Genomic DNA, 15682 nt, shown 5'->3' on the forward strand with positions numbered 1-15682 from the left:
CTCCCAACGTCAAGTTTCAGCTCTTTCCACAGATGTTCAGTGGGATTCAGATCAGGACTCATAGCGGACCACTTCAGGCCAGTCCAGTGTTTTCTTCTCAGCCACTCTGGAGTGCTTTTTAATGTTTGTTTGGGGTCATTATCCTGCTGGAAGACCCGTGACCTGTGACTAAAACACAGCTTTCTGACACTGGGCTGTATTTTTCGCTCCAAAACGCCTGGTGCTACTTGAAACTATCGTACGTTGAACTCCAACAATCAGCTTGGATCTGTATTGAAGTTTTGCTTGGTTCTTTCTCAACCACTCAAGCGATCATCCTGTTCAATCTCGGGCCAATTTTCCTCTGAGGGAGTAATTTTCTCCTTTTAAACTGGCTGCATGAGTGATTATAAGATTGAGACCACCTGTGATACTAATTAAAACATGATAGTCTGTTTACACTATCCTTAATTTTCTGAAGGGTACTGATAATTTTGTCCAGGCTATTTTAAAATGTCTTTGTAGAATACGCACAAGTTTGGTTATTTTCACAAAATGTTTTTTTTCTCCACTGCAACCAAACATAGACATGCACTGATAGTATATATTTTAATTTCAACACTGTATAGGGCAAAATATGCATTCTTTAAATAAAATGCATAGGTACCAATAATTTCTACCACATCTAATGTAGTGAAACTAAAATTTAAAAAAACTTGTAAAAGCCAATTATTGGTTATAAATGGTTTAAGTTGCTTACATTAACTACATGTACTTTACATCAGTATTTCTATTTCCTGTTATTTTACACTTCTACTCCCCTGCATTTGAAAAAGGGAAATACTGTGCTTTTACTTCATCACACTTAACTCTTATAGTAACTACTTACTTTAATGGTAAGATTTAAGTATAAATTATCACTTTTATATCACACGATGCATAGAATAAATTACCCAACTGTATAACGCCACTAAAAAAGCTTCAACTTGAACCTTAATATACTGCTTACATGTTGATAGATTAATAATAATGATCCCATAACACAGCACTGACACATTTTGAATCAAATTAGTGTGTAAGAGTGTTATTGCTACTTCTCTGAATCATTTTCTATTACTGTCCACATTTGAAATATATATTGATGTTACTTCAATATTAAAAAAAGAAATGTTCTAAGCACTGAGCAATGCAAACACCTAGATTTGGAACGCTCAGCGAGTTTTACAGCTATGTTAAGCATACACAAGCAGCAGTATATCCATGTCTGTACTATGGTAAATCAATACCCCCCCCCCCCTCCATGACATGACACGAGTCAAGCATATGATCGTGTATGTTGCACAAAGAATCAGTGTGATTGTGTGCTGACTGTGCGAAGCTGTCTGTTTTATAGAGGAACAAAAACCCACTAAGCAATATAAAATTCTGCCAAAAGAATCCATTAATTGGAGTAAAATACTGTGAAGGTCTTTAAAAAATTGCTGATTCTAAAAAACAGAAGTCACATTGCACAATCAGTTAAAATGTACATGACCAATCCCAAGACCAGTCTGCCAAATAATTCATAAGTCAAGACACAAACCTGGACACAAAAATCTGAATACATTTAAAAAATATTATTAGTAATATCCACTTTATTTGCCATTTCCAAATAACTCACAAAAAATGAATTGAAATGTAAGCTTCACCTCTTGCATTCACAAACAGATAGGCTACATTAGTGGTTATGTTTAAAATAAGTAAACATGAAGGAAACATTTAATTTGATGGCATACATCAAACCATCCAATCAAAACACTTACAGTTTATATCCTTTTTTTCCCTTTTTTCTTAAACTCCAAGGGTATTTATATAAAAGGCAAAACAACTTATCTGAATACCCAAGTACGACAAGTTTGCTTGTAGCTTTCACACAAACCTTCACCATTATTTAGTGTCAGACCCTTAAATCCGGCTGAAAACATGTTGGGCCGTCAAGAAGTATACATGAAGACGACGATGGAGGAAAAATTAGATTATGGATGTTTTGCAACTGTGTAAAGCCAATGTTAGAGTAAGCAAGCACTACGGTGGTCACTTTTTAAGTATAGTAGCTTCAACAATCCTCACCAATGGAGACACACAGCACTTCATGTAATGTAATGGCCGTATAAGCTGAGGAAAGGTATGCCACATTAAAAAAAGGAAAAAAAAGAAGTAGTAGTGTATGTCTATTTCTACAACTGTCAGGGTCATCTCGATCATGTTATGGTGTACTGGAGGTTAGCCCTTAAAAAACATAAGAATCCAAACTACTATCCAAACATTCTGGTGCCACGGGTTCCTAACATTATGGGTTCGAGTTTGGCTCACATATCCTCTCGTCTCCTATCTCTTTTAAAGTCTCACTCTACGGTGTGCTTTTCAATAAATAAGAACCACCACAAACATTCTTATACGCGTTACTGTCTTTTTGTCGTGCGGGACAGTACGATTGATGAAATGAATCATCTGACAAACAAAAGGCTGTAATCGAAGCCGGGTATTCTTGAGTGTTCTTATACTTAATTCAGGGAATCAATAAGTAATTTCACAATCTTTGAATGTGTGTTTCTTTTTTTAAAAGCCAAACCACAGTCAAACACTGAGTTTCATTTACGCTTCCTCATTGCATTTACAGCAGTTATTTTTTTGCATAGACTCCAGTATTGGGCATCATATTCAGTAAATAGTGAGCTGTTGCTGTTAGCAATGCACACATTTACTCGTATATAACTTAAATAGAAAAAAAATGAATCAGGAGAGAAATGTGTGGTTAACTTAAAATAAAACATTCAAAAAAAGTGTAATGATGAAAAGAAAATGGCTCAGTTATAGGTAAACTAAAATAAAAAGCAGGGGCAGCTTTCACAGTGTATTTAGGTCTGTATTAAACCGTATTAAACTCTCATTTTGCCAATTTTTTTACACCGTTTCACTTTTCACTTGCCTGTCAAATTACTCAGCTACATGAGCAAAATGAAATAAAACACATCAGGTGTTTTAATTTAGATGTAACAACAGTGTTATGACACAAGGTAGTCTTGCACATAATGTAACAAAAAGGTAAACAAGGTAGGATGTAGAAAAACTGCACGTCGTCATCATCGGCAGCCCGAAGATTACAGGCGAAACAGGATAGAGAGAGAGGGGGGGATTATTCACATTCACAATGGACAGGTAGGCAACAGTGTGCACTGTACATAAATTACTAAAAGCCTTCCCATAACTATTCATTTCTATCCCAGGCAATTCAGAATTAAATCAGGCTTTACTTCTGCTGACACCTGTTCAACCTTTACCTACTTATCAGTTGGTTTTTTTACAAAGGTAGTGTTGCATCAATTTACAAGATGCAAGTCGTGATTCATTTTAATTTAATAAGTGGGCATTTGTTTGCACTAGCTAGCATTTTTCTTTGGTGACTGAGATGAACTTTTCTTTTTGGGCAGGTACCACCTCACATCTATCTATCTATCTATCTATCTATCTATCTATCTATCTATCTATCTATCTGCCTACATTCTTTTTTCTCTATATATATTATGACTTTAAATACATCTGCCCATTAATGTATTCCCATATTAGCCCAATTAAGAAACACATACAAGTTTTAAAACAAAAACAAAGATAAAGAAAGCGGGGGTAAACAATTGGTGATTTAAAACTCTGAGCCAGTAAAAGTAAAAATTGGCAAAATAAATCTTTACATGACTGGAAGCAATTAATTATCTTTTCTTATAAACTTTAAAGATGTGTTAAACACAGCATGTAAAGGATGTAGTGTTGTTGGAATCACCTTTTATCAGAGCACCAGGGATTCCTTTAAATAGCAAAAGAAAAAAAAAAGGCAATGAAAGTCATTAGCCAAGTGAGGTAAAACTTCTGAAATGTTAGAATTGAAAAAAGTTCAAGTGTTTCTAAGATCCCTCACATATTTAAGGGTAATGATCAATGTGTGTTTGTGCATTTGAGAAGGACTCAACAAAGTGACTGGAAGAAGGAAAGGAAGGGAAAAATGGAGGAGAAGATTAGTGTACTCATGTTACACTGGTTGATATGATAGGAGGAAAAAGAAAAAAGAAAAAAGAAAGAAAAACTTCACAGATAAAAATGTGTGTTCAAAACCATTACCACCACATAGTAAAACAACAAATAGGAATGGCATCAAAATGTTAGGCTCTGGCTAAGATTACACAACAGTCTTTCAACTAAAATGCTTTGTAGATTCACCAGTGCGATGCAGATTCTTTTTTTCTCTCTCGGTGGCACTTGATGAATTCTGGGTTGACACACTGCTAACAGTCTGTTAACTTACATCTCTTACTCAAGACGGTGGACTTAATAATATGACTTGGGGCTTTCCCAATATTGAGCTCCAGTTATATATCTCCCCCTCCTCCATTTAAAACCTTGGCTATGACACTTTCATTTCATCTCATCTTTTTCAACTTGAACTGCACAGTTGTCTGAGTACATTTTACACATCAAACTTTACAATGAAAAGGTTGTTGTTGTTGTTGTTTTGTTTTTCTTTTGGAACATTTCAGGGGCCTTTTAAAAGCTTCTTTGTCAAAAAGCTTCGGCCTAAATTAAAACACCGTCCATTTATTACACTCTGTAACGTGGTCAGAGTAAGAGAGAGAGTACATAAATTATTTTGGAGTGTCAGCACATAAAAAGTTAGAGCTATAAATGGTGTATGGAGTGCCACCTTACTACTCCCTGACACACGGTCAGATGTCCTGTTAACCAGGAACAGAAAGTCATGGTCAGGTACGGGCACAAAATAAATGCAAAAGTCTGAGAAATGTATATGTACATAAGCAGCTACCCTGCTCTCGTTAACCACTATAAAATACAACATCTCTCTCTAATTCTCTTGGCCAAACTTTTACTTTTCTTCTTGCCGTTCTTCTCTTTGCTGTCCTCCATTTTCCTCGCCCGGATCTCTCTCATCAAGTCAAAGAACACCTGTTACAAAAAGAAAAAGAAGGAAGAAAAAAAAAAAAAAAGAAAGAGCTCATATTTCTACGGCCAAGCCTTTGATTATTATCTTTAAACTGTCAACACTTACCTTGTCAACATTGGCACGGGTTTTGGCAGAAGTCTCCACATAGCACACGCCCCACTGCTCGGCACGTGCCTTCGCTTCGTCCGCGCTGACCTGCCGTCGGTCGTCCAAGTCTGATTTGTTACCAACCAACAGGAAGGGCACGTTCTCGTCCTCCTTCACTCGCAGAATCTGCTCTCTACAAAAAAAACAAAAGAGGAAATGTCACTCAGTCGTGACTTATGTAAATAACCTGGCTACTGTTGATTTAAGGAAACTTCAGGTTATACATCTGTACAGCAAAAGCAAACACTCAGCTGTGCTCTAAAACGTCAATAAAGGAAAGTAATGTAAAAGCGCTGTAAGAGAGGATGTGTAAATATTGATCAGAGTAATTAAATTGTGATGTTTCTAGAGGTGTTGAGGCTCCACCTGAAGTCTACTGTCGCTGCGAACGACTCCAGTTCTGTGATGGAAAAGACACAGAGGAAACCCTCGCCACTGCGGAAGTAGTTATCCCGAATGGCTGCGTAGTCTTCTTGTCCAGCTGTGTCGAGGATGTCGATCTGTACCTCCTCTCCGTCAAGCACCACTTTCTTCCTGTAGCTGTCTGCTTTGGTGGGTTCGTAGTCTTCAACAAACTATAAAAGAAGGGGAGGAAAAAAGAAATGAATGTAATCTACTAAACCTACATGAAATAGCTGCGAAAACTTCGAACGCACGCTCACCTCGTCATACATGAACTGGAGCGTGAGGGCCGACTTGCCCACTCCTCCGCTGCCCACCATGATCACTTTGTGAAGGGCTAGAGAGTTCTGCCCTTTTGGCTTAGCAGCTGCCATGGCTCTGTGTTCGCAGGAGATTCAAGTGTGAAGTGGGGAGAAAGTTGTCCAAGGAGGTGGAGGGAAGGGCCGTGAGGTGAAATGAAGACCGTAAATAATCAGACGGACGATTTCAGCTGTGACGAGAGAGAGTTGACCGAGAAATTCCTGCAGAAATAAGAAAAAAAGAAGATTATGTTTCATCATCATTTCTGACTACAAATTACAACTGCAGTGACATTACATCGCCATCTCTGTGTTTCATTGCAGTAAATTCCACTAGTAAAGAATAGAGAAAAGAGTGCAATGGATGATTATCTTCACCACAGTCATTAATTTAATAGACAAAAACTGCTTTTAAATAGCTTTTTTATATTAATATTCCTCCCTACAGCTGTGTACAGGTCGGTAAAAACATTTCACATCAGTTAATATAACAATATTGCCCCCAATCTGCTAAGCCAGGGTGAACCTGCGAGAAAGAGCCATTTAGCAAAAGCACTACAACCTTTTTTTTTTTTTTTTTTTTTAAATCTAGGTAACATCTGGCAGTATTTTCCAATTTTTGACAGGAGTGGATCAAATCTGACACATGCTAAAAGCTATTTATTTACTGGCCGGGTTCCCCAAAACTAGGACTATCCAAGAAGGCAGTGGTAAATAATAAAATGATGTCCAGAAATGTGCACCCATGCCCTTCCCAATCATAGAGCCACACAGTCCTCTGGGGACGAAGGATAAAGATGGGAATGAAGCCAAAAGGTCATTACACAAATTAACAAAATAGGAGCACTGAAAGTCAATATTACAATTTATTACTGAAGGCAATTGCTTTTAACTTAACCATTTAAACCCTTAGAGTAAAGACTAATAAAAAAAAAATCATATTACTCCATTTCTAATCATTTTTAATAATATCAGCAAGTGATGAAACCTTGCCTGATGAAACTGATCAGCTGATGTAACTATTTCTATAAAAAAATAAAAAAAAAAGTCATGTGATTAAGATACTAGATTCATCTCCAGATCAGGAATGACAACATCACAGCTTTAAAAATGATGCAATAATGACGACCCCACAAATTTGCTATAGAGTCATAACACATACCCACTTTAATACACCACTAACACATCATAATAAACCAGTCGATCATGACATTGCCAACTAACACAAATAGCCATAACACAACATTATAAATATATTGGTTTTACATGTTAGCTGAGCATGTGAGCATTTTTAAACTAATTACAGCAACAATAAGAGGCTCAAAATTATAAACAAGCAAGCACAATACTCTCAATAATCATGTTAACTTATTAGCAAGTTAGCTGCTGACATGTCAACCTGCAGGTGAACCGGCTGGCTGGTTGGATTTGGGGGGCGATGAGGCTACAAATAATATATATATATCTATATATAATAATAGCATGTTAGCTTCACCTCATCTCCTCTATAATAAACAACAACACAGCAGCTCAGATAACATATGCATTGAAAAGAAATAGGGTATACAGAGCAACAGATGTTCCCTGTAAACTCGGCTAGGCTGCTAACACACACACAGACAGACACACACAGGCTAGCAGCAGATAACAAGCAGCTAATCACAACTAAAAATGATGCGACGTGCAAAAAAAGGGAACTGCAGATTATTAAATAGCACTAAATGTGTTGTTTTTAACATCACCTACCAGTAAGTGAAGTGGTGCTTGCCCCTGGGTGCAGCGTCTCACACGAAGGCTGAGGAAAATGTGAAATGTATTGGCTTTAAAAAATGGGGGAGAAAAATAGAGAGACTCAGCTTAGCTCCTTGTTAGCTCATGGCTAGCATGCATTAGCTTGGCTGGTAGCTGGTAGCTGCAGACTGACTGTGCGTCCTGCTGTGGGCTCGGCTCTGTCTGACAACGCCCGCCCGCCTGGGACAACAACACGTTTCCCTGTCACTTCTTTTTTTATTATTACAAAAAGGTCTGCCCCCTTTATTTATACCATTTACACCTACACATATCTATATATATATATAAGAATAAAATATTTGCACACTTATTCTTTGTTATTAGTAGTTGGAATGTGGGTGATTCTTAATTGATTAATTGGATAATCCACATAAATGTTTGCAGGCTTGTGTGCAGATAGAGGGAAGTCAGTCAGAGTGAAATAGACTGTAAAAGGAGGCAGGTAATTATTATTTTTAATTTAGATCTAAGCATACAAATATTTGTTAATTTTTAACTTTAAAAAATGCTTATTTGTTGTGAGAAAGAGGGACCGAGGCACTAAAAAGACTAACATTGAAACATATCTACTTGATTTGACTCATTTTATAATAATAAAATATTTGATCACTTATTGTTTGTCATTTGTAGTTGGAATGTGGGTGACTCTTAATTGATTAATTTGCTAATCAGCATAAATGTTTGCAGGCTTGTGTGCAGATAAAGGCATGTTAGCCAGAGTGAAATAGACTTTTTAAGGAGGAAGGTAATTAATTTAAAAAAAAAAATCGAAACATACAAATAATTGTGAAGATATGCTTTAAAATTGTTTAGTTTATTTGTAATTTACCTAAATAATATTATGTACAAACAATGGAAATAAAATAAAGGAAAACTTGCTTGAAATGAAAGAGGGGAAAAAAAGGCCAGCACACATTCAAGGGATCATATTTTGTCTGTTTATTTTCCTTTTCTTCTTTCTTTGTGTGTCTTAGTGATGAAGTCCATACTCTCTGACCTGCGCTTGAAATATGCAGAAAGGAATTGGCATGAAACATTCAAGCTTGTGAGAAGATGCATGGTAAGACTAATTCAAGTAAACGCTGCCATATAATCTGATCCTCTCCTCTTTTCACTCAGTTAACCCTTTTTTTTTATTTATAAATATCTCACTGCAAGTAGGAGATCACACAAAACTCCAATTTTTTTCTTATTTGTTTTATGATAGTAAAAATGTGTTAAGTGTATGAATAATGGTCATTAGGCCAGTTTACTTGGGTGGGTTCTCTTAATATGATGATGTGATAATCGGGAACTGGCAATGGTGATGCACTGAGAATGAGATCATCTATTCGAGAACATTCAAGCCTTTGTTATTTGATCAGCGGTCTGTGCATTGAGAGTTATCACATCTTTACTCGAGTTCAGTTGTTTTAATTTTGGAGCACAATGATGGGCAAGATCATTATCTGTTTGCGTTGGTCATTTCTTCTTTTTTTGCAATATTTATACTGATAAACCCTTTTATGCTCTATTCTTTGGAAGATGCTCGACTTGCAGATGTTTATCATTTGGGGAATAGGTTTAAGGGGTTCAGATTTGTAGTGTCTCATATGTTTTTTTTATGCAACAGAAAAGCTTGAAATGAAACATATGATGCACATTTAGCACGTATATACTGAAGCTCTAGAGAGGGCCAGTTAGTTTTCTTCATATTTATCATGGGTGGAGCACCGTGACAGATAATACGTTGGATGAATGTGAAGTTCAGCTTGGCAGTGTTCAGTCTCCAAAGTATGATAAAGAAACTTGGATTACTTTGGGGATCTAAAGTGATGTGTGGTCCAAAGGGATAAAACAGCTTGTGCTACTCATATCTGCCAGCAGCTATGTTCAAGAGGACTTTTATATAGGACAATAAGTAATGAGGATAGAGCTCAGGGGGGTATTTACAATGCACAATGTGTTTTCACATGCCCAGGTGCAATGAGATCACTGCCTCCCTTAACATACCCATCCCAAAGTGCAAAGATCCAAATGTCAACATTTCCCTGCGCCTGTGTGTCACACAGTTTGTGTTGCACAGCGGGATGGGCTTGGAAGACCACAGACTGTTTACACAAGGATGACATTGTCGCACAACTGCACCATTGTTGATCCTGCTGCTGCTTTTCTCATAATAGGACAAATCCAGAGATGTATCCAAACCCTGTGAGCTGCTGGGTAGATCCCTGGAAAGGCTCCAGGAAGTGTTAAATGGTAAAAAGAAACACCACATACTGATGATTCTCCATGCATTTTGGTCTTTTTGTAGTTTAGTACATAGAAGTGACTTGTATTTCAGCTTTACTTGTGAATAAGTCAGTGTCTCTATATTTTAGTGTCCTCTATGAATGCCATGAGGTCTCGTCTGGAAATGATAGCCAGACAACAAGGGTAAAGAGTTGACTTATTAATGCAGTTTTTTGTCATCTTTTAATGGATCAATTCACAATTATTTTGCAAGACTCTTACAGTCAGGTACTGAAAGAGATGTGCGTCACTGTAATCATTCTTCCTGCTCATACTGAGTATTAAAAGATCCCCTTCAAATGTGCTTTCAATATAAGCGATGGGGGCCAAAATCCACATTTTGTTCAAAAATGGATTTAAAAGCTTATATGGGGCTTCAGCAGTCTGTAATATCAAGTGGATATCTGCCACATTTACAGTCTTTTAGCATCAAATTCCCTCTTTGTGTTGCCTCAGTATTTCCCTGTTGAGTTGCGGTGGAAGTATAGTAACAAAGAGGGACCTTGGCATTAGAAAGACTAACATTGATACATCTACTTGATTTGACTCATTTGGACGGCTAAAGTTTCATATTAGCTTCAGATAAACTTTTTTTTAAATACATTTTTTGCAAAGAATGAGGCTTGTGTATTTTGTCCCTCATCACTTTCATTGTAAGGTCATTATGAAGGGATTTTCTAATGGTCAGTGTGAATAGGAGGGTTGATTATGGGAAGTAAAACTTATTTCAATGTTTATTTGGGAACTGTTGTTTTAAGACACATTTGATAAATAGTGAATCTGTCCTTTTTCAACTTGTGATATTTTAGGCTTGTGATATTTTTAATATCTCTATCAGATCTCCCTCACTTCTCTATTTTTTTGTTTTCAGATCAGCAACATGACATTTACTTTATCTCTCATCGTATTAAATAATGTGGTTCCTCTTTCTTTCTTCCATATTTACATTCACGCTGTAGGATGGGCTTTCACATTACTGAGTCCACATGTTACTTGACAGCTGACTTATTCTACCTGGAAGTGGTGTTGCTGCCATGTGGTGGGGTGGAGGAGGTTAAGGTGGCCCCACATGGAGGATCACCTGTTGTAAGTGGACTATGCGGAAAGCCATTCACAACATTCCCTTTTTACTCTCTACTGTGCTAATGAAACTTAATTTTCTTGCAGCCCAGTGAATCTCTTCTTCAGCTGCTGAGGTAAGAGGAAGAGTGACAGTACATTTTTAAAAATTTGACACGTAGTTCACAGCCAGCGCACTGCAGCAGCACTGCTGTTATTCCTCCACATTACAGGGATTAAGGTGACAGTGCTACTTAAATGATTACCTAAAGATAAACAGCTTTAGATGCTCGTGCTGACTCTACGGCTGTCCACACAGGTCAAAATTTTTTGCTGACTTCTCCGTGAAATTGGAACGCCTCGTCGCCCAGTACAACATCCCTGGAGACAAGTAACGACTCCATAAAAAATGTTTATTAGCTTGAAAAATATGGGGCGCTCTTGCAGTAATCTTCACTTTTGTGTCCTTTTTCTTTCTTTCCAGTGATGTCAAATTAAAACTGTTTGCATCTCTACAACACCTCGGAAAAGACTTGCAAGAAATATCACATTTGACAAAGTGAGCGACATTGAACAAGAATGCTTAAAACTTGTTTGAAATATTTGAACCAACCGACACTGTTTATCTGCTTTCAGGACACCAGAGGACAGTGACCCTGAAATGAACATGATTAACAATAGAATGATTGGGTGTCTAATACCTGGAAAAGAAGGTACATAATGACAATTTAAAAAACTACTTAAAGAAATTCAACTTTTTAATTGATAACATTTTCCTCTCCTAGATTGTCCTTTGACTATCCACTTCTATACAATCCCAATTGAAGAGATGAAGACTTCAGTTTCACGTGAGCTCTTAACAGACAGAAATGCAGTAATTAATTAATACATCTGACAGATATCTTGTGAATCTTTTAATATATGTACAATTAACTGCTGAAAAAGATATTTCAGGTGTGGAGCCAGTTTTGCAGACAGCCCAGGTGACTGTAGGCCCGAGCACTGTGGCTCACATGCTTCAGACAGCATCTGTGATCCCACAGCCTTCACAGCTGGATCTTCAGGGGTAACATGATGATTAATCTCTCATTCAACAGAATACTTTTCATTTTTCATCCCAATCTGCATTTCAGTGCCAAATCACGTAGTATTTCTGTAATAAAATTGTGTCCTGTTGCAGATTTCCAGTGTTAATGCCACTGAGTGAGGGACCATATGAGACATTTCCTGCCTGCTTTCTGCTCAAACTGCAGCCACCAATACCAATGATGTTGCCTTTTGTTAAGAAGCTCAGCCAAATTACAGGTCTGGAAACATTTCACAATGCGTTCTTCTACTATATGAAATTTACATATGCTTTTTAGTTCTTCTCATACATTATTCAAGTATTACATTTAGTGTTATTTTCTCTTTGAGCCTTAAACATATATTTATATCCCATCTGTATTGTGCTTTTCTACCTTCTGTAATGTCCTAGATGTAACCATACCAGATGTTGACCTGCAGTGGGCACCCTTACCCAAGCTTCTGCTGAGGGGTTCACAAAGTGCAAGCAGCCATATGGAGACATTAGATGAGCAGGATACTATTTATACTGTGGTATGTTCAAAGCTTTTTGCCTTAGTGATTGACACTGTTGTGTGTTGTGCTCAGTTAACACAGTAAGCTTAATGATTATACATCATGACTCAAGACTCATTAATACCCTTTTCTGTCCAGCCTCTCCATGGTGATGTGACGCACAGCTATATTTTCCCCGGAGCTTCATGGGAGGTGCCTGCCCAGAGAGCGACTGTGATGGACAGCATTCCTTTCACCCACCCGGCCCATGTCCCACCCCTGCTGGAGCTGCTGCGCCATCAGTGTGCCACCAACACCCTCCTGAGAAGCTGTATGTGCACCAGTCCAGGTAGGAGAAGAACTGGAGATCTTTACTGCAAAGTATTTCACAATCATGCAATACTTTATTGATGGCTCTCAGGTTCTTTATCAGGTTCTGCTTGTGACCTGCACTTCGAAATCCTTCCAGAGTTGGACACCAGTTTTTCTGTGACTTTTCACCGACCTAACGCAGACTCCCTTGCTGTTTGTGAGCATCTTCCACACATCTTTATTAAAGTTAAAGAATCTTGGGCGTTGCCTGAGAGCCTCAACATCTGAAAATGTCCTCAATTTACTTAATTAGTCACTTAAAGATGCAGTGTGTGTATAATTAAGTAGCATCTAGCAGAATGGACTTAGAAAATGGAATATGATAGTTATATGAACGTTTTAGTAAATGTATAACTGCCTAAAAATAAGTGATTGTTTTTCTTACCCTTTATATCTACATGGGGGGCAGGTCCTCTTCATCAGAGCCTGCCATGTTGAATTGCCTTGTTTCTACAGTAGCCCAGAGAGTACAAACTCAACACTGGATCTAGAGAGGGCCTTACATGAATTTTGCAACCACTGTAGGTTCTCATAAACATGCGAAATATGGGTTAGGGCAAAGGTTATTCAGTTCGGTAGTAGTACAACCTCACCACTAGATGCCACTAAATCCTACACCCCAGTCCTTTAGGGTCAGGTCAATGATAAATATGACATCAGTCTATCTTAAATTACTTATTTGTGTATTTTGTTTTTTGTCCACAGTACTGGTGAACATTTCTGATTCTCATCAGATTAACTGCAGCTTGTTTGGAGCAGGAATAGGGGATTCCTCTGTGGATGAATATGTCTCCAGTGTTTTGAAGAGGTATGGTTTCATAACTTGTATCAATCCCTCCTTGCTGTACAGTTTTAAGAGGCTGCCTCCTTCCTAGTAGGATGTCTTACTCCCTGGGGAATATCATTGTTTTGATTTGAAGGATATGAACTGGATTGACTTCAATAATATCAATGTCACCAAACTTTAATAGAAGGAATAAGTTATTCTAATCTCCTCCAATACTGTTTGTTTTTGACACAGGTGCATGTCAGTTCCCGTGACCCTGCACGCATTATACAGTAAACTAGAGCAGATCACCTCTAGCCCACTTTCTCCCAGCTGCCGGGCCGCCACAGAGGCCGAAAATGAGCACTCGACTCCCTCGATTACTACTGTGACAAACGCCAACACCACGCTCTCCCAGAGTGCAGCTGTGCCAGAAGACAGCTTCACAGTCTCTGATTCGGCCTGCTATGCCATGTCTGTAGCCAAATCTGAGCTTCTGTCTGAAATAAATACAAGTCCTGCTGTCAACCCTTACCCTTTCACTCCCGCGGTCGTGTTTCCACACTGGATGACCAATAATGGCCACCTGTCTAAGCTGATCTGACTCTTTGTGAATTACATGTCATGCCCTAAAGTTCAGCTTTTAGATGAATATTTTTAGACTTGAGTAAATGTTTTGATAAAGCATCGGTTTCCTTCACACTTCAGATCAGTAAAACTACGAAACATGTCAATTTTCAGGCTGTGGTCAGCTAAGCGATGCGGTATAACTGCGGCAGGTTGAGTTTTGTGAGCGTGTGTGTGTGTATATGGAGCCGAAGTCTTTCTAGCTATGCATTCCAGTGTGGCAGAGATTGCTGGCTGTAAAGGTCTGAGGTTTGGCATTTGACCTCTCGCAGACAGCCAAGAGCCCATTTGATTAGTACCATGTGAGCCAATCAAACATTGTTAAAATACATTATGCATTCTCGACAGCTCGTAAGAGAAAACTCAGATCAACACACTGCAAATTTTAAAAAGAAAAGAATCTACTGGATGCAGATGTAACATCAAGGGTAGCCTACAGCTTGGTTGATCAACATAAAATGAGAAACCTGAGACTAAATGTTTTGTATAATAAATGCCTTTTGGTGTGAAAGTGTTGGAGTTATGTGCCTCTGTGGGATGGAAACTCTACGATCTGAAATCTCTTGATTACTGTTGAACACCCTGTGCACACAACACGGCTTTTCATGGGTGCAAGCCAGATCAGCCACCAATATAGCACAAATATGACTAGTCTGAACACTATTAGAAATACTTTGGTTTTATATTGGGTATAGCTTCATCATGCAACATCACAGGTGTTTGCAATAATTTTACATATCAGATAAAACCAGTAGTGCTATAATAACCAGACCCAAATACCAGGTTATCCCAGTTTAAATATATAGCCTGTGTGTACTCAGACAGGAATTCGACATGTATCTAGAATATTAGGTCAACTGTCGACGCCAAGCAACTGCTTTTGTCACCGAGTCTTTACTTCTAGATATCCAATGACCTGTATGACTGCTATACATAGAAACATCCTAGCATATGTGTTTGAACCATGCTCTTCTTTCAGTGGGCCTCAAAATCCTCCAGAATATAGGAGAGATTATGTGCCACAGCTTGTGATTGGAGAAGTATATGTGGTGAAAGGCACACCTGTGAGGGGATTGAATATTAATGAGGCACATAATATAATGGGAAAATCACATGTTGGGATTGTGGGTGCCTCCTTTCTGTGTTGCTTTTAAAGGAATAGATTGACTGACTGTTCTGGTCAAATGTTTGTGAAATAATAATAAAAAAAATCTAAAAGCTGGTGTGCAACAATAGGCTATATCTTATTCTGCTTTTGTTGCTGAGGCGCAGTCACGGCCTGTCTTTTGGGTTTTTATCTTTTTTTAAATATCCACATCTCCCTCCCTGGCCTGCGGTCTCTTTAAATCCAAATCCACTGGACGAGAGCTGCGCGTCCTCAGAAAGTTGTCTGGCCGCTATGATTGCCCGCACTCAGCC

The 15682-nt window shown here is 38.2% G+C and overlaps 2 protein-coding genes across 3 annotated transcripts; one reads left to right on the top strand and one right to left on the bottom strand.

Moving 5' to 3' along the window:
- Positions 1–1593: 1593 nt before the first annotated feature.
- ralaa (v-ral simian leukemia viral oncogene homolog Aa (ras related)) lies at positions 1594–7753 on the bottom strand. Its single transcript, XM_062441513.1, has 5 exons — positions 7564–7753; positions 5779–6039; positions 5483–5691; positions 5075–5249; positions 1594–4971 (listed from the first exon to the last, which is right to left on the bottom strand). The coding sequence occupies exons 2-5, from the start codon at positions 5890–5892 to the stop codon at positions 4849–4851; spliced, it is 621 nt and encodes a 206-aa protein (XP_062297497.1). The 5' UTR covers positions 5893–6039; positions 7564–7753; the 3' UTR covers positions 1594–4848.
- Positions 7754–8584: 831 nt separating this feature from the next.
- zgc:111976 (mediator of RNA polymerase II transcription subunit 1-like) lies at positions 8585–14240 on the top strand. 2 transcript variants are annotated; one of them, XM_062441902.1, is made up of 16 exons: positions 8585–8668; positions 9771–9846; positions 9969–10023; positions 10839–10965; positions 11047–11075; positions 11258–11329; positions 11423–11497; positions 11575–11651; positions 11724–11786; positions 11884–12004; positions 12119–12243; positions 12416–12537; positions 12658–12847; positions 12932–13027; positions 13576–13678; positions 13892–14240. In XM_062441902.1, the coding sequence occupies exons 1-16, from the start codon at positions 8585–8587 to the stop codon at positions 14238–14240; spliced, it is 1764 nt and encodes a 587-aa protein (XP_062297886.1). The 2 variants fall into 2 exon arrangements, 1 of the variants encoding a protein (XP_062297886.1); XR_009927612.1 differs by lacking the exons at positions 8585–8668; positions 9771–9846; positions 9969–10023; ... (9 more) ...; positions 13576–13678; positions 13892–14240 and having other exon boundaries at positions 11722–11786; positions 11893–11978.
- Positions 14241–15682: the final 1442 nt, after the last annotated feature.

The sequence above is a fragment of the Scomber scombrus genome, chromosome 20 (assembly GCF_963691925.1).
Source record: "Scomber scombrus chromosome 20, fScoSco1.1, whole genome shotgun sequence".
NCBI classification, from domain to species: domain Eukaryota; kingdom Metazoa; phylum Chordata; class Actinopteri; order Scombriformes; family Scombridae; genus Scomber; species Scomber scombrus.

What these genes read in the sequence shown, in the direction of transcription:
- zgc:111976 (XM_062441902.1), top strand. Translation starts at nt 8,585, where the DNA reads ATGAAGTCCATACTCTCTGACCTGCGCTTGAAATATGCAGAAAGGAAT. An exon ending in TCTCTTCTTCAGCTGCTGAG is followed by an intron (nt 11,076 to 11,257) that starts GTAAGAGGAAGA and finishes CTGTCCACACAG; the next exon opens with GTCAAAATTTTTTGCTGACT. An exon ending in AGGATACTATTTATACTGTG is followed by an intron (nt 12,538 to 12,657) that starts GTATGTTCAAAG and finishes TTTTCTGTCCAG; the next exon opens with CCTCTCCATGGTGATGTGAC.
- ralaa (XM_062441513.1), bottom strand. Translation starts at nt 5,892, where the DNA reads ATGGCAGCTGCTAAGCCAAAAGGGCAGAACTCTCTAGCCCTTCACAAA. An exon ending in GCAGCGACAGTAGACTTCAG is followed by an intron (nt 5,250 to 5,482) that starts GTGGAGCCTCAA and finishes TTTTTTTTGTAG; the next exon opens with AGAGCAGATTCTGCGAGTGA. An exon ending in CCCGTGCCAATGTTGACAAG is followed by an intron (nt 4,972 to 5,074) that starts GTAAGTGTTGAC and finishes TTTTTGTAACAG; the next exon opens with GTGTTCTTTGACTTGATGAG.